This window comes from Monodelphis domestica, chromosome 1 (assembly GCF_027887165.1).
Source record: "Monodelphis domestica isolate mMonDom1 chromosome 1, mMonDom1.pri, whole genome shotgun sequence".
In the NCBI taxonomy this organism is placed as follows: Eukaryota; Metazoa; Chordata; class Mammalia; order Didelphimorphia; family Didelphidae; genus Monodelphis; species Monodelphis domestica.
Genome location: NC_077227.1, coordinates 81,140,358 through 81,162,770, shown reverse-complemented (window position 1 = coordinate 81,162,770; position 22,413 = coordinate 81,140,358). Strand labels below are relative to the sequence as shown.

The window sequence follows — 22,413 nt, the reverse complement described above, 5'->3', positions numbered from 1 at the left end:
CATTAGAAGGAAAGCAGAAAATCTGGAAAAAATTTTTATAGATAGCCTCTCAGACAGAGATCTTATATTTAAAATATATAGTAAACATTGTCAAATTTACAAGAATAAGAGCTATCCCCCAGTTGACAAGCAGGCAAAAGATAAGAACAGTCAGTTTTTAGGTGAAGGAAGCAAAGCCATATATAGGTATATGAAAAAATGCTCTACATTACTATTGATTGGAAAAATGCAAACCAAAACAACTTCCACTCAGCAGAGTTGTAGAGTACTATGGGACTTGACATGACATGACACTGTCAGAAAATGACCTAGCGTCATTGATTTTACTTAACTGGTTTTGTTTGTTAAAATTATTGATTCTAACAGTGAAAAGAGAGTACAATCAAGAGGGGAGTTGGGGCCATGTTGAGAAATAACTCTAAAAAAACTCATTGAACCAATAAAACTTGAAAAAACAAATCTAAGGGCTCCTATTGCTTTAAAATACACTGCTATAGATCAAGGGATAGTGATCTCTCTTTATTTTATTGGCAGGCCAAAGTCCATTGAAGGCATATCCTGGATTTAGGAGTTATTAGCTAATTGAACTTGTTTGCAGTCATACTAAGTATTGAATGCTAAGACTTCTACTGCATTAGAAATAAGGAAGAACTTCAATGGATCCATCTGTGGTCAATGCTTTTGGCCTATTGTTCTGTATCTCATGTCTGCTTCTCATTTTAGCATGGAAAAAGGATTTCAGAAGAGGAAAGCTTCCACCTGGTCCTGTTCCATTTCCCATTATTGGCAATATACTGCAGCTGGACTTGAAGAATATCCCTGAATCTCTTTGCAAGGTAAGTCAGCATCTCTCTCTTCTATTAATTTCATTTCCCACTCTAGTGGCAGTCTGTGTTTTGGGGGACATTCTTCAAGCAGATCTTTCTAATGAGTATGGCATGTGTTTGAGAAGGTAGGTAGACATCTTTCTGGTTTCCTAGACCCTATTTAATTTATTATAGTGGTCATCAGGGACCACTGCTTTAATAGTGGTTGGATGCTATCAAGTTCCTGCAAATGTGGATGAAATCCATTTTATAAAAAAGGCCATCCCCTGTTATTACTGTTCAACTTGGCACTGCAAAGTAGTAGGAGAAAATACCATTCATCCCACTTAAATATTTGCCCATGGTCCATTAAAGGAAGAAAGGGGTTATTTAATTGTCTGATCATTTTTGTTCCCTGAGAAATGAGTAAGTCATGCAAGCAGTCAGGGACCTCCAGCCATCATTAGATCATGGAGGAGAAGATTTTCCTGAACATTCCTCCATGGGAGCACAAAGAAAGGTTCTACACGTTGCCCTGGGCTTTCAAGCAATCTGAAGTGTGCCTAGCTGAAAGGAAGTCTGGTCTCAGGAAGAACTAGCCCAGAAAGGTAGCTTGGGCATGGGGTTAGGAAGTCCTGGGTTCCTGTAAAGGGTCCAGCATTTATTAGCTTTGTGTCCTTAGGCAAATCATGGCCTCTCTGGACCTTGCATTCCTGTGTCTCTATGAGAACATTATTAATAAGTGTCCTGTCTGCCTCACTGGGTTGTTAGCAAAGATTAAATGAGGTTTACTTGTGAAATTGAAAGTGTGTTCTCATTTTGACCGGGTGGATCTCCAAACTGATATCTTTATCATATCGTTCCTGGATAGATTATGATCTTTGGGGTCTCAGTTTTCTCATCTGTAAAGTGATATAATTGGTTTAAAATAGGGGTTTTTAATCTTGGGACCATGAACTCCCTGTGGTTTTCTAGATATATATCATGAAGTGTGTGAACTTGGATGGGAAAGATGACTTCTTTATTCTGATATAGTTTCCTTTGTCATCTTATGTGCTTTATTTTATATGTAAATAAATATGTAAATAAAATAAAAATCTTATTGGGACAAGTACATCATCTTCACCAGACTACTAAATGTGTCCATGACACAAAAAATGTTAAGAATCTCTTGTTTAAATAATCTCTACAGTCCCTTCTTATCCAGTAATGGTGGTATGTAAGGTTTCAAGTGGAATGAGGAGCCAGGCTAGCGTCACCTTCTCTACTCCAGAATTTTAATGACAGCATTGTCCCTATTCTCCATTTCTGATATTCTCAGAATTTTAGATGAGGAAACTGAGGCATGCAGAGGTTAAGTGACTTTCCTGGAGTTGCTTAGTTATTGTCTGAGACTGGATTTTTGCCCCAGGTCTTCTTGATTCCAGGTGCAGTACTATTCCCCACTGTGGCACCTAGCTATGAACCATAAGCTCAGCCTCTCAGAAAGGATGGAGATACTACACTGAAGTCATAAAATGTGCTTCCTTAGCCATGCTTTGGGCTGCTAGCTCAAGGCACACAGAACAAAATTTTAGCTTTTTAGCTATGGATGGCTTGGTTTGGGTGCATAGGTTGCCTCCTTTCTGGTGCATATCTCAGAGAAGTTTTGAAGGGATTGATAATGGTTTGAGAACCTTTCCAATCAGATCAGCAATGGTAAACCAAACTATTTATCATCTGGTTCAGTGATGACTACCTCACTACTGCCCATATCTCTCTTCACAGTTAGCAAAAGAATATGGTCCAGTGTTCACTCTGCAATTGGGTTTTACTCGTACAGTTGTGTTACATGGATACAAGGCAGTGAAAGAAGCTCTGATTGATCATGGAGACCAGTTTGCTGCCAGAGGACATATGCCAGTTTTTGAATTCATTAGCCAAGGACTAGGTATGTTTCTACTTGACATTGAACAAGATGAAAAAGAAGAGAATGGGGAAAGGAATAGTATTCTAAAAAATTGGTGGTGATAGAGTCTCTTCTAACCAAATCCCACTAAATAGTGGTATGTATTGAGTGGTACAAAAGGCATTTATCCTTTCTCTAGGGCTGCAATCCTGGATCTTAATGTAACAATAGATCCTATGAGAATCCACAGAGTTAGTTTTCCTTTTCCAAAGAATTATTTAATGAAACCAAGGTGAATTAAAGTCTATTCTAAGGAATATCCATCACTTTCTCCCTTGTGAAATACCTTGAAGCAGAGAATGAAGAATTTGAGTCTCATAAAAATCTTGTGGAAATAAGATTATAGGAAAAAATGGTTTCCAACATAGGAGCAGTTAGCTGAGGTCCTCATCCTCTATCTGAAACCAGAGGGTGATATCCAAAGGTAGGAAAATATTCAGGGAAAGAAGGTTATGACATGCCTTGGATATGTGTATATCATGTGAATACCAAACAATTTTGTGTATACCTTTGCCATTGTTCAAATTAATCACATTTTTTAATAATTGATATATTTAGTTTTTACTTAACAATCATTTCCCCATAAAATAAATAAGACTCTGTCCTAGTGTATTTCCCCTGTTCAAAATAAAGAAATGTCTGAGGGCTCATAAATGTGGGCTGAAGATCCAAACTTTAATTGTGGTAAATTAAAGCTGGAGCTCTTGCCACTCCCAGCCAAGGACCCCACATAGTCACATAACAGTGTGTTTTATTGTTTTTTTGACAGCTAATTAGCATAAGTCATTAACATGGCAGAAGGTACACAGGATGTTAAGAAACATGCAATGGTGTTTGGTAACAGGATTTGGAACATTTGATATGAGGTCCCAAGTTCAATACAAGATTAAGATAAACAATTTAATTAATCTCCAGAATTATCATACTACTCAGGTCAAAGTAGCTTTTCTTGGCCATAATACTTTGGGGATCCTATAGTTGGCATAAATCTTCAAAGGGTCAAACAACACCGGAATATGCCAAGGTTGTTTTCATGTGATCTCATCAGGCCAGTTGTACACTCTCCATTCCCAATGAACCCAGTTCCTTCTGCAGGGATTTCAGCTTCCCTAGATAACTACCCACATGTGAAGTTTTTATTCCTCCAACAGAAGCTCTTTGCAATTTAGTTGATCTACTATTCTAATATGCCACACTATATAGTTGCTAATAAGGTTAATGCTCCATTATGATAATTGATATTTTATATGCAGTTTAACATCTGGGTGTAACTATTTCTTAAAATTATAATTAGTTACTTATCTAAAGAGTTATATGTGATAGCTTGGTTCATGATCAATAACATAAAGGCAATAAAACAATTCTCCTTTCACCATGAGGGAAAAAAAAGCCCAGAAAAGTAATCTAATCTAGGGATTGCTACTGACTCAGCATATGTAATTTTCCACTTAAGTATATCTCTTCTAGTATATATTACATATTTATATACGTATATTAAATATATACTTGTAGTAACCTACAAAAATAGAAGATAGACTCTCATTCTGGTCTTTGTGTGAAGTAGGGACAGTAGAACTTCAGTCTTGCCTCAAAAGGTATCAAAATCCTTTGGGTTTCTTGGTCAAAAAATGCAGAGATACAAATTATCTTATTCTACAACTAGTCAGGTTGTAGAATACACAGTGATTCTCCAGAATACGCAGTGATTCTAGCTTCCCTCTTCATGCCAACTCCATTTCCAGAAGGTGGATATAGATATAAGATTATTCAGTGTGTTTGTAACTGTAATGGATGAGGTCAAAACAACATGTGGGATGTGTGGGACAGGCAATGGTGTTGATAAAGGAGAAAGCAAACCGACACCTCCTCTTCTTAATTCCATTTTCTTAGAACAAGGGGTGTGAGTGAAGGGCTCTTGGGGGAGGACATGTGAGGGCTTGTGAGGGACTTTGGAGTCTGAGGCTGTTCTTCTTCTGCTCCCCTTAATAGGAATTGTTTCAAGCAATGGAGAGAGATGGAAACAACTCCGCAGATTCTCCCTCATGACCCTAAGGAATTTTGGGATGGGGAAGAAGAGCATTGAAGAGAATGTCCAAGAAGAGGCCAAATTACTTGTGGAGGCAATAAAACAGACAAAAGGTTGGTGTTTCTCTACTTTGTTACTATCATTAGAAAAAATTCATCATATCCCAGATAAGGTATGCAGATTAATGATGGTCCAAGGAATTTACCATAGTCTGAAACTATCTTGAATATGTTTGAACTTTCAGGGTCAACCTGGAGATATACCCATAACCCTGTGGTCATTCTTAGAAACCTGAAGGGTCAAGACATCTGAGAGCAGAGATGAGGAGGGAGTACAGCTCTACTAAAGGGTTCACATTGAATTTATGGGGGGGCAGCGTGGTGTGGGTGAAGGAGCTGTGAGCTCAGAGGGCTGTTCTCAGGTATCCTGGGTTTTGGTCCCAGGGCTTTGAAAAGTGTCCCCAATTTTTGCCATTGTGCCATTAGGGTCACAGGAGGGACCAGGGTTGTACTTGGCAACCTTTTTGTCTCTTCCTTTTTTTTATAGGTTGCTATGGATAAAGAACTTGTCACCTAATGACTAAAGTCCTGATGAATCTCTTTATGCTGAACTACGCTGGTCCTTGGGCAGGTTGTTACCACAACTGTACTTGTAGAATTAGCTCGATAACACTTGTCCAAGTCTAGGCTTTATGGCCATCGCCTTCTGAAATCCATAGACACTCTCATTCATGAAGAAAATTTGGGGAATGATGTTTATGAAGGAGTTGTTTTTATTACTTTTCAGATGGAGGAGAGCTCATAAGAAGATAGTAGTACCAGTTCTATTACTTTTGGCAAACAAATGCAGGGGGAAAAGGCATTCCAATTTTGTGGAGTCAAAGGATTTTGAGCCTTCTTAATGTTTTAATAAACAGCCAAAAAGAACGGAGACAGGGCTGAGAAGAGGTGAAGAGAGCCCTGAGCTGACTCAGCAGCATCTCTTGGAAATTCTTTGTCTTCATGCCTCTTCCTCCTCCCCAATCTAAACTAGCAGGGGGTTCCCTTCCTTCTGTGAAATCTGAAACTTAGGGGGGGTTCCACAGGGCACTGGAAGAAGGCATAGAGATTCAGATGCTATATATTTTTTGTGTGATAACTACTTTTAACTCTGTGTATGTGTATTGTGGGGATATGGCAGGAACTGAATAGTAGTAGAGTACTGTCCAACTTTGGTTATAATTATCTATGTATCTTCTCCAGAACATTTTCGGGAATATATTAGGGAAAAAAGGTAGAACAATATTACTCTACCAGTGTGGAATCTGGTACCTGTGTCATTATTGGGCAGTTTCCATGGTGTATAAAAGATGATTGTGTATTCCTAAGAACTCTACCATATATTTATACCAGGGAAAAATCAGCCCTGTTTAGGATACTTCAAAAAGATGAGTTCATTTTTAGGGAATTTATAAGTAAAACCTCTCCAGTTACATGTACATTCTTCTGTTCCACCTTCAGGAAGAAGGGGCTGACCATCTTCACCAAGCCACCAATTTCCAGCCAATTACTATCATAGACCAGATGGGTCAGTCTGGTAAAAGCAGAAGGACACCTTAATGGAGAGACAAGAGACAATATGCCAAGGCAACCCACCAATTCTACCTTGACATCACTTCTCTTTAGATAGCCCAGGATCCTAAACTTAAGAGTTTTTGGAATAGTTGGGCTTTCAGCTCAGTGTCTGTAGCCATCACCCTGGGATTACTGAATGAAAGAAGATAAAATATAATTAAAATAGAATTAAAAAAGACTGAAAGCAAAAGTGGGTTTGGGTAAACTGATGTGGAGGAATTTTTTTTTGCTTCCTTCAATAATGCTTTATTATTTTCCAATTAAATTTAAAACTATTTTTTACATTTATTTTCTAACATTTTGAGTTCCAAATTCTCTTTTTTCCTTCTTTTCTCCCTGCCTCCATGAGACAATAAGCAATTTTATATTGGTTTTATATGTGCTATCATACAAATCATAATTCCATTTTTCATCATGTTATGGAAGAAGATACATAAACATCTTGAAAGAAAATGAAGCAAAACATGGTAGCTTCAATCTACAGATGAATAAAGAAATGGAAAGTAGTGTTATATGGTGGGAAAAGAATTGGAATTGAGTGAGCAGGGAATTTGGGTTGAATTCTACTTCTTAATACTCATTGTGTGACCATAGGTAAATCAGCTCAATTTCCAAAATCTTATCAACAGCACCTATAAAATGGGAATTATACTGTATGCATTTAAAATCAGATACATTATATATTTTTAAATTTTTATTTTTATTTGGTCAATTTCAAATATTATTCCTTGGTTACAAAAATCATATTCTATCCCTCTCTTCCCTCCCCCTGCCCTTCCTATAGCCGCCGGGCAATTCCACAATCAGATACATTATAAAGGGTAGATTATTTTCAACTTGGCTGTGCCATGTAAATACTAGATTGATTTTAAGCTAAAGGAGAAAGCAGGACTGTTATATGCTCTACCTAAACTCAGATAAATATTCCCTTTTAGTAATGTTAATGGGTTTCTCTCTCTCTCTCTCTCTCTCTCTCTCTCTCTCTCTCTCTCTCTTTCTCCCTTAGGATTACCATGTGATCCCACATTCATCCTTGGGTGTGCTCCTTGCAATGTAATCTGCTCTCTCATTTTCCAGAAACACTTTGAATACAAAGACCCCAAATTTTTATATTTAATGAAACTTTTAGATGACGATCTGAAGCTCTTGAGTTCCCCATGGATTCAGGTGAGATCAGTATTCTATCCTTCTGGGTCTCAGGATATATATACAATTTCAAATTATATTTATAATTATATGTATAATATATAAATATATTATAATTTCAACGAAACTACTGCTAGAAGCTAGGCTAGAAGCTAGTTCCCCATGCTTCCCACTGGAGGGGGTACAATAGTGGGATCCAGGACTGTGTTCACATTTTCTTCTTCATTGACAGGGAATAAAGACAGAAATCACCCTTTGGTGGTCCAATTTGAAGGACATTATAAGGCCTCTCCCTGGAGCAGTCCAGCCACTAGTCACAGGCACTGAATGTTAGAATATAGATTACTAGAGAGAAGCTCACTTTTCCCTTAAGTACTTGAGTTAGAATCAGATTAGCAAATAAACTTCTGGAAGGCAGTAGGCAGAATTCTTCAAAGATCTCATGATGAGAAAAGTCGAGAAGTTTTTTGTAAGAAGTAGGTATTGAGAGCGAGGGCCAAAGTAGTCCAAGGCAACAAAGGTGCAGAATAGTAAAATACTTTGAGGGAGTGTGTGTAGGAAATGATAAGAAGAGTCATTATTTTGCATTGTGCATTCGTCCCACCTTTAAGCAACCCTCTTCTGAACATTATACAAATGATAGGGAATTATTTTCTTAATTCTATTAAAATTTGACATATTCTTTTTAGGTCTACAATTATTTTTCACCTCTAATACACTATCTCCCTGGATTGCATCACAAACTATTTAAAATTACCGATTTACAAAAAAAATTTATTTTGGAAGAAGTGAAGGAACACCAACAGACACTGGACCCTAATAATATCCGGGACTTCATTGATTGCTTTCTGATGAAAATGGAGCAGGTACAGTGTGAGTAGTGGGTCTCAATGTCAGTTTTTGTGGGTTAAGTGACTTGTGATTTAGAGGCTGTTTTTCCTACTGACATTTCCATTCACAAACATTGAGCAGTAAATAATCATATATTAAGCATTGTGGGTACAGAGCACTATATGGGGCAGAGAGAGGAATTAGAAGTGGAGTCCTAGCCTTAAAGGAGTTTCCAATCCAGCAGGTCGAAGGAAGCACATGTAAGGACAATAGAAAAATTATCAGGAAAGTGTAAAAAAGACAAAACATTGTAAAGTGAAGATTTAAATGATTGAGGAATTTGGAATGAACAAGAAATATAAAATCTGGGGAGAGTTAACAAATTTATAATAACTAATACTATTGGATTAGTTAAATTTTTATCTGGATCTTGAAGGAGGTTCTGGGCAGTGAAGACTGGGTAGGATATTTTAGGGCTCTGAAAAGACAGTGAGGCATAGGGAATCGTCATCTGAGCAGCCAAATTGGAATGGAGGAACTGTGGTGGTACATACATTTTTTCCTTCCTCATTTGTTAAATGAATAAAATACTTTATAATACTCAATTCTTATAGATTAGCAGGATTCATTACCTCAGTAAATTAGGAGGAAAACAATAGCTTACATTTAAATAGTGTTTGTGTATTTGTTGTTCAGACATTTCAGTTGTGTCCAACGCTTCATGACATCATTTAGGATTTTCTTGGCAAAGATACTTGAACAATTTGCCATTTCTTTCTCCAAGTCATTTCCATCTGAGGAAACTGAGGCAAACAGGGTTAGGTGGTATTTCCAAGGCCACAGAGTCAGAAAGTATTTGAGGCTGGATTTGAACTCAGGAGGATGAGTTTGCTTGATTCTACATCCAGCATTTTGTTTAGAGGCAACCAGCTGCTAATCTACATATTATTTTTCTATATTTTATATAGGTATCTTGAGAGATTGCTTGGTATAGTAGAGTTCTATCAAATGGAATAGAAATGGTTCCCTGTGGGCCTCATATTAATTTAGAAAAACAATGAACATCATCTTCTTGTATTTTATTTTTATTTTTAAAAACATTCCTTGAATCTATATTGTGTATTATTTCCAAGGTAGAAAGGAGGTAAGGGGTAGGCAATGACAATTAAGTGATTTGCCTGGGTTCACACAGCTAGGAAGTGTTTGTGATCAACCAGATCAGATCAGATTAGCCAGATCTGAACCCAGGAGCTCCCTTCTCTGGGGCTGGCTCTCCATTCACCAGGTCTCCTGGGTGTCCTTTTCCCAATTGCTTTTTAATCTGCTTTGGGCTCCATTCAGGAATGTTATTGACTGTTTATGTTCTGAGGGCTGAGAACTTGACATGTGTTAGTTAACCTTAATCTTAGTGCCCTAGGTAATTCTCTTGAGACTATAAATTTCAGAGAAAGTGCAAATTTATATTTGCAGAGAAAATTTCTTCACCTGGGAGTTCCTTAAATCAATGAAATTGCAGGTCCAATCTATCTCCCTCTGACTGTCTGTCTGTCTGTCTGTCTGTCTATGACTCTGTCTCTTATAGGTATTATCTTCAATGACACAGCTGCTTGTTCTCCTTTGGACTGTTTCTGAAGCCTAATTTATTTATAGGGTCACAGATTTAGAGCTGAAGCGGAGCTGGGAGATCATTGAATTCCAGTCCTCTCATTTTATAGATAATGGATAAGATATATAGATAAATAGATAATAAATAATCAATACATAGATAAATAAAAGGAGATGGATTCAAACCAAGATCCTCAGCTTCTGAATCCACCGTGCTTTCCACTGTATCCTGTTTTCTCCATTACATTTTAATTTATTCCTAGGAAAAACAAAAACCACTGTCTGAATTTACCATCGGAAACTTGGTCAATACTGCAATCGATCTATTTGCTGCAGGAACAGAGACAACAAGCACCACCCTGAAATATGGATTCTTAATGCTCTTGAAGCACCCTGAAATAACAGGTAGGATATGTCTATTATATGGAATAATACACATTTATAATTTAGTTATCTTGAGAAAGGTTCATGGTCTTTTTGAGACTTTTCTTGGAAACATTTCATATCGTATTTAAGTTGTTCAAGTTCATGTCTGCCTCTACCTCCTCTGCTACCAAACTACCCTATGTAAAATGGCACATCACTGTGGATTACTGTTATTAGGGATAGACAGAGACAGTGATAGTGAGAGGGACTATAGCCCAGTGACAGGACTGGAAAGAATTGAATGCTCGAGGAGTGCCAGTTCCTTATACCTTGTTGATCTTGCCTAACCACAGGAGGAGCTGGTGCATCTGGATTCCTTGTTACTCATACATCCAGGCAGGGAAGTACCTTCAGCCCATGGAAATGATTGGTCACATTGAGTTTTATAATAGTACAAGACTGAGATAAATCATCAGTGCCTTACCCAAGTGCTGCTTGGCATGTATTTTTACAAGGACAGCTAGATCCTATCTTGAGGACATGGGACATAGAACTGTAAAATAGAATACTCATCCATCTATCCATCTATTCATCCATCCATCCATCCATCCATCCATCCATCCATCCACCTTCTATCTATCTATCTATCTATCTATCTATCTATCTATCTATCTAATCTATGTAAATGTGGAGGTCAAGTGCATTTTTAACCAGTGTAATTCGTGATGAAAATCAGAGAAAATATGAGAGAAGGAACTTTTTGCCCCTACTTTTAAAATCAATTTTTCTTCATATTGTTACAGAAAAAATTCATGAAGAAATTGATCGTGTGATTGGCTACAATCGAAGTCCTTGCATGGAGGACAGAAACAAGATGCCTTACACCAATGCTGTGGTCCATGAGATACAGCGATACATTGATCACATCCCCACCAGCCTGCCCCATGCAGTGACTGAAGATGTTCAGTTCAGACAATATCTTATTCCCAAGGTCAGAAGTATTTCTCATCATAACACAAGCTTTTATCCTCTCTCTCTCTCTCTCTCTCTCTCTCTCTCTCTCTCTCTCTCTCTCTCTCTCTCTCTCTCTCTCTCTCTCTCTCTCTCTCTCTCTCTCTCTCTCCTCTCTCTCTCTCTCTCTCTCTCTCTCTCTCTCTCTCTCTCTCTCTCTCTCTCTCTCTCTCTCTCTCTCTCTCTTCCAATGAAATTATAGTATCTCAGAGTTAGAAGGAACCTTTATTCTAGCCCATATCTCTGAGAAGTGGTCACAGAATTTTGGTTTAAGGGATTTCATTAGTCATATTGTCCAACCCTAATTTAAAAAAGAATTTCATCTACAATTTGATCAACTGGTGGTGATACAAATATTTGCTTCAAGATTTTTAATGGGGAGAATCACTTTGTGCTGTGGCATCCTGTTCTAATCTTGGTCAACCCTCATTTCGGAGAATTATTTTTTTCTTGCAATAAGCCCAAAGTTGGCATTTCACAATGTTAATCTATTTCTCTTAGGTTTTGTGTTCAGGAACAAAACAGAACAAACTCAGTCTAGTAACATTCCATAAAATATTTGACATCAATTATTATGTTCCTGGTTCTGTTATTTTTCTGCTCTGTTATCTAACCATCCCCCCCCCCCCCCACTCCTTCAACCTATCCTCATATGGTAAAGACTTGATTGTCTACCAATTCTGGTTGTCTTTTCCTGAGTAGCCTCTAGCTCTTCAATATCCTTCTTAAAACATGTCTCTTGGAATGAAGTAATGCTCATTTGTGATCTGATGAGATCAGAGTATAGTGGTACTTCCTTCCAAATTGGCCATTTAACCTTAAGTAATTACCCATTGGATATGGCCAATCATTTTAAAATCCACCTAATTGAATGATAGGTGAGCCTGTCTATTTCCACCATTACCATCCATGGTATGCACAGGTGTGCCAAATGAAATAACCCACACTGCCACACAGCATCATCTCTTCAGAGGAAGAGTGTTGTCCCATAGGGGTTCTTCAGGGTATTCAGGGAAACCCCATATAATCTTTTCTCACATCTATGCTTTCCTAGTTGCTCTCAGATGGTGAGGTTGCATCAATAAAAAATTCCCTCATTGGTTCCTCTACCTTTGCAGGATGAAATTATTGTTAAGAAAAGTCAAAGAATTATGAGCTGCTCTTTTTTTTTTTGTCAGAAAGGGAACGCAGGGTATATATGGACAATTGAAGTCTTCTATCACTGCTATAGTATGTCTACTACCAGGATTTTTAGTGTGTTTTCAGTGTTCTTTGTCTATTTCTTTATGTATACTCTTGATGTTGCCTCCATCTCTCTTCACCTAGATTCTCCTCTCCTCTCCTCTCCTCTCCTCTCCTCTCCTCTCCTCTCCTCTCCTCTCCTCTCCTCTCCTCTCCTCTCCTCTCCTCTCCTCTCCTCTCCTCTCCTCTCCTCATTTAATTTAAGTTAAATCATTAAATTTTTTTCCCATATAATTGGGAAAATATTTCCCAATAATTATTTTGACTTCATCTTCATTAATAATAAATTCACCATTTCATTTTTGATGCTAATTATTTCATTTTCTTCACTTTTAAAATCATAAATCATATTAACCAATGGTTTATCTATTTTGTTGTTTCCCCCCATAAAACCAAGTCAGATTATTAATACAATGATCTTCTATTGTTAATATTACTTTAAATTTTTAGAATTTCCAATTTATTATCCTCTAACCTTCTTAATCTCTACCCCTGCATTCCATCCCATCTTTATTTTCCCTTCATCACATCCCATTTTTATTTTCCTCTCCTGACCTTCTAAGGTTCTAGCCCTTTTCTCCTTTCCTTACTCACCTAATTGTTATTCCCACAGTTCTTTCTCTGAATGTGGATAGCGGTCTTTCTCATAAGTCCCTTAGAATTGTCCTGGATCATTTCATTGCTGTTAGTAGAGAAGTCCATTACAGTTGAGTGTACCACAGTGTATCAGTCTCTGTGTACAATGTTTTCCTGGTTCTGCTCCTTTTACTCTGCATTAATTCCTGGAGGTCATTTCAATTCACATGGAATTCTTCCATTTCATCATTCCTTTCAGCACAATACTATTCCATCACCAACAGATACCACAATTTGTTCAGCCATTCCCCAATTGAAGTACATCCCCTCATTTTCCAATTTTTTTGCCACCACAAAGAGTGTGGCTATAAATATTTTTGTACACATCTTTTTACTTATTATCTCTTTGGGGTACAAACCCAGCAGTGATATGGCTGGATCAAAGGGAAGACAGTAATTTAAAACCCTTTGGGCATAGTTCCAAATTGCCTTTCCAAATGGTTGGATCAATTCACAACTCTACCAGCAATGCATTAATGTCCCAAGGTTGCCACATCCCCTTCAACATTTGTTACTTTCCTTTGCTGTCACATTAACCAGTCTGTTAGGTATGTGGTGGTACCTCAGAGTTGTTTTGATTTGCATTTCTCTGATTATAAGAGATTTAGAATACTTTTCATGTATTTATTGATAGTGTTGATTTCTTTATCTGAAAACTGCCTATTCATGTCCCTTGCCCATTTATCAATTGAGAAATGGCTTGATTTTTTTTTTTTACAATTGATTATCAAAGTTCCTTATAAATTTGAATAATTTGACCTTTGTCAGTGGTTTTTGTTATAAAGATTTTCCTCCCAATTTGTTGCTTCCCTTCTAATGTTGGTTGTATTGTTTTTTTTTTTTTGTACAAAATCTTTTAAATTTAACGTAATCAAACTTATTTATTTTACATTTTGTAATATTCTCTATCTCTTTCTTGGTCTTAAAATCTTTCCTTTCCCATATATATGACAGGTAAACTATTCTATGTTCACCAAATTTACTTATAGTTTCCTTCTTTATATTTAAGAGATTCACCTATTCTGAATTTATCTTGATGTAGGTGTGAGATGTTGATCTAAACCTAATCTCTCCCATACTGTTTTCCTATTTCCCTAGCAGTTTTTGTCAAAGTGGGTTTTTGTCTGGAAAGCTGGGATCTTTGGGTTTATCATATACTATCTTGATGAGGTCATCAATAATTTCTTTTTTTTTTTAAACCCTTACCTGTCTTGGAGTCAATACTGTGTATTGGCTACAAGGCAGAAGAGTGGTAAGGGTAGGCAATGGGGGTCAAGTGACTTGCCCAGGGTCCCACAGCTGGGAAGTGTCTGAGGACAGTAATAATTTCTTGAAAGATAGTATTTAACATTTTTTATTATAAAAATGTGCAAAAATTCTTATATTTTCTCTTCTCAAACTTTTTTCCAGGTCTGTTGCTTTTACAATAATATTTCTGATCTTTCTTTTTTCATTTAGTTTTATTATTTCTTGTTGTGTTAAGAAGTTATCAGCTTCCTTTTGCCTTTCCTTATCCTCCCCAACACTAAAGAAGGCATCATTTAGCAAAATTTATATATATATATATATATATATAAAATTTATGTCTTCCATGTTTTCATTTTTCAGTTCATTCTCTGGAGGTGAACATTCATATATTATTCTCCAAATATTAAAACTGTAGTTGTATATAATGTTCTCTTGGTTCTATTCATTCCGCTCCTCATTATTTCATGTAGTTCTTTCCAAGTTTGAAAAAAAATTACTCTTTCATTTCCTATGGCACAGTAATATTCCATTACAATCATGTACCACAATTTGTTTAGTTTCTTTTCCTTTTCCCTTGATCTCTTTGGGAAACAGACCCAGAAATACTAAGTTTAAAACCAATTTTACAATTCTTGGACATAATCCCAAATTGTTTTTCAAAATGGTTGGATCAGTACACAGTAAAACCAACATTGTATTAGTGTCCTTGGGTTCTTTGTTTTCTAATGGTTTGTTTGTATCTGCTTATTACAGGGCACCACTATAATACCATTACTGACTTCTGTTCTGTATGATGATGAAGAGTTCCCTAATCCTCACCAGTTTGACCCTGGTCACTTCCTGGATGCAAGTGGCAACTTTAAGAAGAGTGACTATTTCATGCCTTTTTCAACAGGTAAGACAAGTTCATCTGACTTTCTGTATCAAAAGTAGATCAATAGCTTAGAGGACCCGTGTTTCAATCCAGTTTTGCTACTCATTACTTGTGTGATGTTGGCCAATGTATTTCATTTCTAGAGGCTTCAGTTTCCTTGTATACCAAAAAATAGAGTTGTACTAGATGGCCATTCTGGTCCTTTTAAGTTCTAAATGTAGGGAGTAGGGTAGAGTCAGAGTAAGTTGTTCTTTTGGTTTTTCTTGGGCCATATATGGTTCATGACTGAAATCACCTGAGATTCAGGGTACCTATTTGAGCTTATTCAAAAAAAAAAAAAAAGGCCAAACTCAGAAAGGAGGACATTCTGTTGTGAATCCAATCTACAATTAAAGCTCTCCCACAGTATTAAAAACTATCCTTCCAATAAACCTCAAGCTACTTTCTCAATTAAATCTTCTATGCTTTTAAGCTTTTAAGCCATGGATGCCATCCAGATAAAATCCTATAGCTAATCAAGTCAAGGAAAGGGATGGGATTATCTTGAAGTCTAGTGCTCAAGCACTCTCATGGCCAGGACACCCAAGGATGAATCTTGGAGTTTACAAGTTTGCAGAAACATGACTCCTGAGTAAGGTACATAAGTGTGGACCCCAATCCCCTTCCTAATTATGTATATTTTAGTGGGGATCTATTGATACAGAGTTAGAGATTAATATCTGTTTTATCTTATCACCTCTAATTTGGGGGGATACCTTATTAGATAGTGATAAGGATAACCAAATCTGGGGCTGGCAGGTAGCTAATAGTCCCTCACATTGATTGTGTCTTTAATGCCATGACCTGTTCAAGAGTTCTGATACTTGGGTTAGACCTTGGAGTGAGTAGTTAAGAAAGGGGACAGAATGACCACTACATTTGGAATACTATAGACTCTAGAAGTATTTTCTTTCCAGGCTTGTGACAGGAGGTACCCAAAGGGAACTTTTAGCATTCTACTTTCATTTTTCACCATCACAGTTATTCCTGGTAACCATAAATTTAGCCCTTGGGGTTATTAATAAGTGACTGACTGTTTTCTCCCTAGACCAATGACTCCTTTCCTCTGAACATACTGGATTTAGCTCAGAGGAATTGATTTAGAGAGAGGATACTGGAGAGGTCTTCTCTTTCTGTTTAAGAGGGACTGCCTCTTCAAAGGATTCAAGGACCAGAGCAGAAAAGGAACACAGAGTCTTACTTAATGCCACTCAGTGTTAGTGGGCACCCTCTAATTCAGAAGTGATCTAGAGGATTTCAAAATCTAAGATGATCAAATCTTTATATTTGTCTCTTTCAGGAAAACGGATATGTCTTGGTGAGGGCTTGGCTCGGATGGAATTATTTCTGTTTTTTACTACCGTCCTACAGAATTTTACCTTGAAATCTCTTATTGACCCAAAAGATATCGATACCACTCCAGTTGACAGTGGATTTGGCAAAATACCCCCCTCCTATAAGCTCTGCTTCCTACCTTCCCAAAACATGTGAAGGTCCACCCCTAGTTCCAATTGCTGTAGAATCTCCTCATGTGCTCTGAATAAATTGTACTCACTCCCTTCCCTGGCAGTGAAAGCCTTCTATTATTTTAACCCAATATACCCTTCTAGCCTCATCTAATACTTCCATTGCCTTTTGCCAAAATAGATGACTTTTCCCCAACATTATCCAGAAAGTTCCTATTCCTGGAATATTTCTTCTCTTCAACTCCATTGATTGAAATCCTACCTATACTTCAAATCAGAATTCAGATTCACAACACTGTGACCCTCCTTTGTACCTACGATCTGTACCTCAGAATTAAATACTGAATTATAAATCCATTTTGTGTTGTATATTCTTTTATACATCTTGGTTAATTTTGCTTTGTGTTCCTCACTAGATTGTATGCTGCTGAAAGTTAGGGATTTTCTCCTGTACTTAAGTGCAATTATCTACCACCAAAGGATTAGAAGCCCTTTCCTTCTCCCTACATGTTTCAAGTAATATCACTTCAACACATACACTACTCTGATGGCAGCTTAATTGCTCACAATATGATGGCAGTGAGGTGGTGCCTTGGATAAAGTTCAGGACTTGGAGTCAGGAAGACCCGAGTTAAAATTGAGCCTTTGACACTTGTCAGGTATGTTTCCCTGGGCAAGTCACTTCATATTTATTTGCCTCTGTTTACTCATCTCTAAAATGGGGATAAGTATTGCATCTACTTCCCATGACTGTTGTGAGGATCAAAGGAATCAATAATGGTTAAGCATTTAGCACTGTGACTGGCACTTAGTAAATGCAATACAAATGTTAGTTGCTATTATTATTTAATAAAACTACAACACTTCCTCCTTTGTATTTTGCTTCCATACTCTAATTACAAAATATTAGCATGGAGGAATTTGAGAGATATAAAGAGAAATCCAGAGTGGCTGAAACGGAGTGTCTAGAAGATATGAATATGAGATAATCCTAGAAAGGTACGGATATCAGGAATGTCAGAAAAAAGAATTTAAACTTTACTCAATCAATAAAAAGCGAGCTGAATATTGACTTGGTTTCTTCAAAAGGCAAGTTAGTTGGGCAGAAATGAGAAAAGTATGTTTAAGGGGAGGGGTTGGCTTTTGCAACAATAGAAGGTTCAGGAGGCCACATTATTTCAGTTTTAGGGAAAGGAATTATTTGACATTCTTATTACAATAATTGATTTCATGAAGGTAGTAGATAAGCTACACAGATCTTCTAACCAGCTATTTATCTGCCTTAGGTTTTTCAACTGAAGTATAGAGTAGGCTCGTTCACCTGGAAAATTGGTGTAAAATTTTTTGACCCTCCCTTTGTACCAGAGAGAAGTTTAAATTTTTCTCTTTTTCTTTTATGTGGTATTTACAATACGTTATTGTAAAATTTCTATGAAGTATTTGGTGCGTGTAGGTCAAAGTTAAGTAAAAACAATATGTGAAAAGAAATTTAATTAATTTATTTTTTAATTTTTAATTTATATTATATTATTTTTATATTTATAAATATATATAATATATATAAATATAAATTATAATATAAAAATAATTTATAATTATAAAATAAATTAAATTTAAAAATATGAAATAAAAATGAAAAAATTTAAAAATGAAAGAAATTCAAGGAGAATGATGTTTAATACATTGTATGTATAACAAAACATTTTTTTAAAAAGGCCTCTGAAATTCTCTGCATAAATTCTTATGCTGACTCATGATATATCCAAATCATACTGGGGAAAGTTGTGAGGTGGAAGGAATATCTGTAGTTTTAATCCAAGAGCAATGATCTTCAGGTCCAAGCAGATCCTTTCACAAATATTTCAGCAAGCTTAAGAAAAGTGACTATTAAAACAAATAATCATGCTCAAAGCATCAGAATCTGTTTGACTACTACGACTGGCTAGTCTAACCAACATGGGAACTTATTTCAATCTTTCTATATTTAAACTAACCACTGATATTTGATTTGTCTCCCACCTACTTCCCCATTCCTGTACTCAATGAAATATAGTATAACTCAAAAGTGACTAAGAACAATCATGTCCTTATCTTGAGATTTCTGTCTTTAAAGTATCATTGAAAATAGACAATGAACAGTTTAAAAATAGTTAACTTACAGTTTAAAAATCAGTTCTTTTGAGTAGAAGGTGAGAGAGAAAGGACAAAAGGGATCACTAGATGGCCTGGAATCTCATCAAGGGTTATGTTGGTTACTTTAATCCTATATGCTTGGCAAAGATGTTAACTACTGTGATGGAGTCTAGATTCACTTGGCAACATTCTCTTCCAGCCCTGCCATTTACAGTTCTGTGCATATGCCCTTTCTGCTTGATATCCCTCATAGGGATAGGGACTAGAGTTAAAAACTCTATGTTAAAGGCAACTCCCGAGTTAGGAAACTTCAGGCTAGCAATTCAAAATTTCCTTTCTGTGGTAGAGAATGTAATCTAATTCTGTAGGTCTTTAGTCCTCTAGAACTGTGAAACCCAGGGCTCTTGTGAAGGGATGCAAAATTATTTCCTTCCTACTAGGGAATTAATCTTATGTATCCAGACATCCTGGTTTACATGAATATTTCTATGCAAAGTACATGCAAATATGCACCTCCTATATCAGTTCATGAAAATCTTCTTGGGTTTCTCCGAATCTTTTCTTTATGTAATTTATTATGGCCAAATAATATTTAGTAAATATAGTATGCCCAGAACTTCTGCAATAGATTCCTAGTTCTCTCCCATCCCATCTCCTATCTTTGGTTTCCAGTTTTTTCTACAATAAAAAGTACTATTATAATTATTTTCATTCATATGAGAACTTTCCTTTTGTCTTTGGACTCTTTGAGAGTAAATGCCTATAGTGGTGATATTTTTGGATCAATAGGTATATAATACTTGGTGACTTTTTGAGCACAATTCCAAACTTATTTTCAGAATGACTAGAGCAATTCATAATTCAAGTACTAGTACCTTCCTATCTGCACTATAGCCTCTTCAATAATTTTCATTTTCTATTAATCTTCTTGGACAATATACTAGTTATTTTTGAGCATTTTTTGTTAAGAGATTTCAACAGCTTACATTTTTCCTTGTAAGACCTGCCTGATCATATTCCATTTATTGTGAAATGACTTTGTTCTTATATATTTTAATCAGCTGCCTATAGATCCTGAGTAGCAGTTCTTTATTAGAGAAAGTTACATAAAGATTGTTTCTCCAACTATTTACTCTCTTTAAAAATGAGTTTTATTTTCTTTCTTGAAAGATCATAATCATTTCCTGCTCTTGCTCCCAGAGAGTCATTCCATATAAAATTACATGTAAAACCAATTTTTAACCTTCATTAAAATTTTTTTTGAATCAAATTCTCCCCTTTCTTTCTTCTCTCCCTTCCTGTCATCCTGAGAGGGCAACCAGTCTGCTAAAGATTCTGCATGTGCAAGCATATAGCACATTTACCCATATTAGTCATATTGTGAAAAAGAATTCCATCAAAAAATAAAGGAAGAGAGCTAAAACAATTTTTTTTGTCTGCATTCAGACATGATCAATTTTTTTCATTGAGAGAGGATGGCATTTTTCATGATGAGTTCTTGGGGATTATCTTGGATCACTATATGGTTAAAAATAGCAAAATCATTCACAATTCTTCATAATACATTATTGGTATTACTGTGTATAGTGTTTACCTGGTTCTTCTCACTTTCCTTTGCATCAGTTCATGTAGATCTTTCCATTTTTTTTGAAAGAATTCTTCTTATTTTTTCTTATAGCCCAATAGTATTTCATTACAATTATGTATCTCAATGGGTCAGAGCCAAGATGGCAGAGATCTCTATAAAATTACCTCCAAATAACTTTGATAAAATACTTCAAAATGAATTCTACAATGCCAGAACCCACAAAAGGACAGAGTGTAACAGTTTTTCAGTCCAGGAGAGTATTGAGCGCATCATGCTTTAGACCATACACTTTGAAAGAACAGAAAACTCATAGATCCTCTGAATCAACTCTGAAGGAAGTTGAACAAAGAACCTTAATCTTGGAAGAGGGCTCCCTTTACCACAGGAATGCAGTAACCTGTGACAGTTTTTTTTAAGTCAGAAGAGAAGAAAAATGCTGGAAAATGAGCAAACAACAAAAAAAAGAAACTCAATGTAAAAAGTTATTTTTGTGACAGGGAAGACCAAAACACAAACTCAGAAGAAGACAAAAAAGTCAATACTACTGTATCCAAGGCCTCCAAGAAAAATATGAATTAGTCTCAAGCCCCAGAGCAATTAGGGAAAGAGTGCAAAAAGGATTTAAAAATTAAATAAGAGAGGTAAGAAAAAAGTTAGGAACAGGAATGAGTGATGCAATAGAATCACAAAAAAAAAGAATCAACAGGCTTGGTAAAGAAAGCTAGAAAACTACTGAAGAAAATAATACCTGACAAAGATTAGGTCAATTTGTTAAAAAAAAAGGCATAACAATCCACTGAAGAGAATAACTTCTTAAAAAGAAGAACTGGCTAAGTGGAAAAAGATATATAAAATTCACCAAAGTGAACTCTTTAAAAGGCAGAATTGGCCACATGGAAAAAGAAGTATAAAAATTCACTGAAGGAAAGAACTTTTTAAAAAGTAGAATTGGTCAAATTGAAAAGGAGGTACAAAAGCTCACTGAAGAAAATAATATCTTAAAATTTACAATGGGGAAAGTAGAAGCTAATGACTTCATGAGACATCAAGAAACAATGAAAGTCAAAAGAATGAAAAAAAAAGAAGAAAATACGATGTATTTCACTGGAAAAGACAATTGACATGGAAAATAGATCCAGGAGAGATAATCCAAGAATTATTGTACTACCTGAATGCCATGATACAAAAAAATACCCTAGGCATTATCCTTCAAGAAATTATTAAGGAAAATTTACCTGATATTTTAGAAGCAGAAGGTAAATTAGGAATTGAAAGAATCCGTCAATCACCTCCTGAATGAGATCTCAAAAGGTAAATTTCCAGGAATATTATAGCTAAATTCAGGAACTACCAAACCAAGGAGAAAATATTATATGTATTCAGAAAAAAACAATTCAAATATCATGGAGCCATAGTAAAAATAACACAGATTCATCAGCTTCTACAATAAAGGATCAGAGGACAAAGAAACTAGGACTTCAACCAGGAATCATCTTCCCATGAGAAATGATCATAATCCTTCAATGGAAAAATTGGGAATTCCATGAAATAGAGGACTTTCACTCATTCCTGATGGAAGAAGAAATCAAAAGACATTAAATAAGGTTAAACTGTTTATATCCATACATAGGAAAATGATACTCATACCATCTAAGAACTTTGCCATTATTAGGACAGTTAGAAGGAATATCCATAAGTAGAGGGAGATGGTGTGAATTGAATATTATGGGATGATATCTAAAAAAATTAAATTATGGTGTGAGAAAGAGGAGTGCATTGAGAAAACAGGGAAGGGAGAAATAGAATGGGACAAATTATCTCACATAAAAGAGGCA

The 22,413-nt window shown here is 36.1% G+C and overlaps 1 protein-coding gene across 2 annotated transcripts; it reads left to right on the top strand.

The window, feature by feature from the left end:
- The first annotated feature begins 507 nt into the window (after nucleotides 1-507).
- Nucleotides 508-17,214, top strand: LOC100023262 (cytochrome P450 2C19-like). 2 transcript variants are annotated; one of them, XR_460250.2, is made up of 10 exons: nucleotides 508-836; nucleotides 2,574-2,736; nucleotides 4,744-4,893; nucleotides 7,400-7,560; nucleotides 8,229-8,405; nucleotides 10,239-10,380; nucleotides 11,145-11,332; nucleotides 15,232-15,373; nucleotides 15,825-15,988; nucleotides 16,692-16,826. XR_460250.2 is itself a non-coding variant. In XM_001374818.4 (9 exons), the coding sequence occupies exons 1-9, from the start codon at nucleotides 657-659 to the stop codon at nucleotides 16,880-16,882; spliced, it is 1,494 nt and encodes a 497-aa protein (XP_001374855.2). In that variant the 5' UTR covers nucleotides 512-656; the 3' UTR covers nucleotides 16,883-17,214. The 2 variants fall into 2 exon arrangements, 1 of the variants encoding a protein (XP_001374855.2); XM_001374818.4 differs by lacking the exon at nucleotides 15,825-15,988 and having other exon boundaries at nucleotides 512-836; nucleotides 16,692-17,214.
- The last annotated feature ends 5,199 nt before the right edge of the window (nucleotides 17,215-22,413 follow it).

What these genes read in the sequence shown, in the direction of transcription:
- LOC100023262 (XM_001374818.4), top strand. Translation starts at nt 657, where the DNA reads ATGGATCCATCTGTGGTCAATGCTTTTGGCCTATTGTTCTGTATCTCA. An exon ending in ATTCATTAGCCAAGGACTAG is followed by an intron (nt 2,737 to 4,743) that starts GTATGTTTCTAC and finishes TCCCCTTAATAG; the next exon opens with GAATTGTTTCAAGCAATGGA. An exon ending in GAAGCACCCTGAAATAACAG is followed by an intron (nt 10,381 to 11,144) that starts GTAGGATATGTC and finishes ATATTGTTACAG; the next exon opens with AAAAAATTCATGAAGAAATT.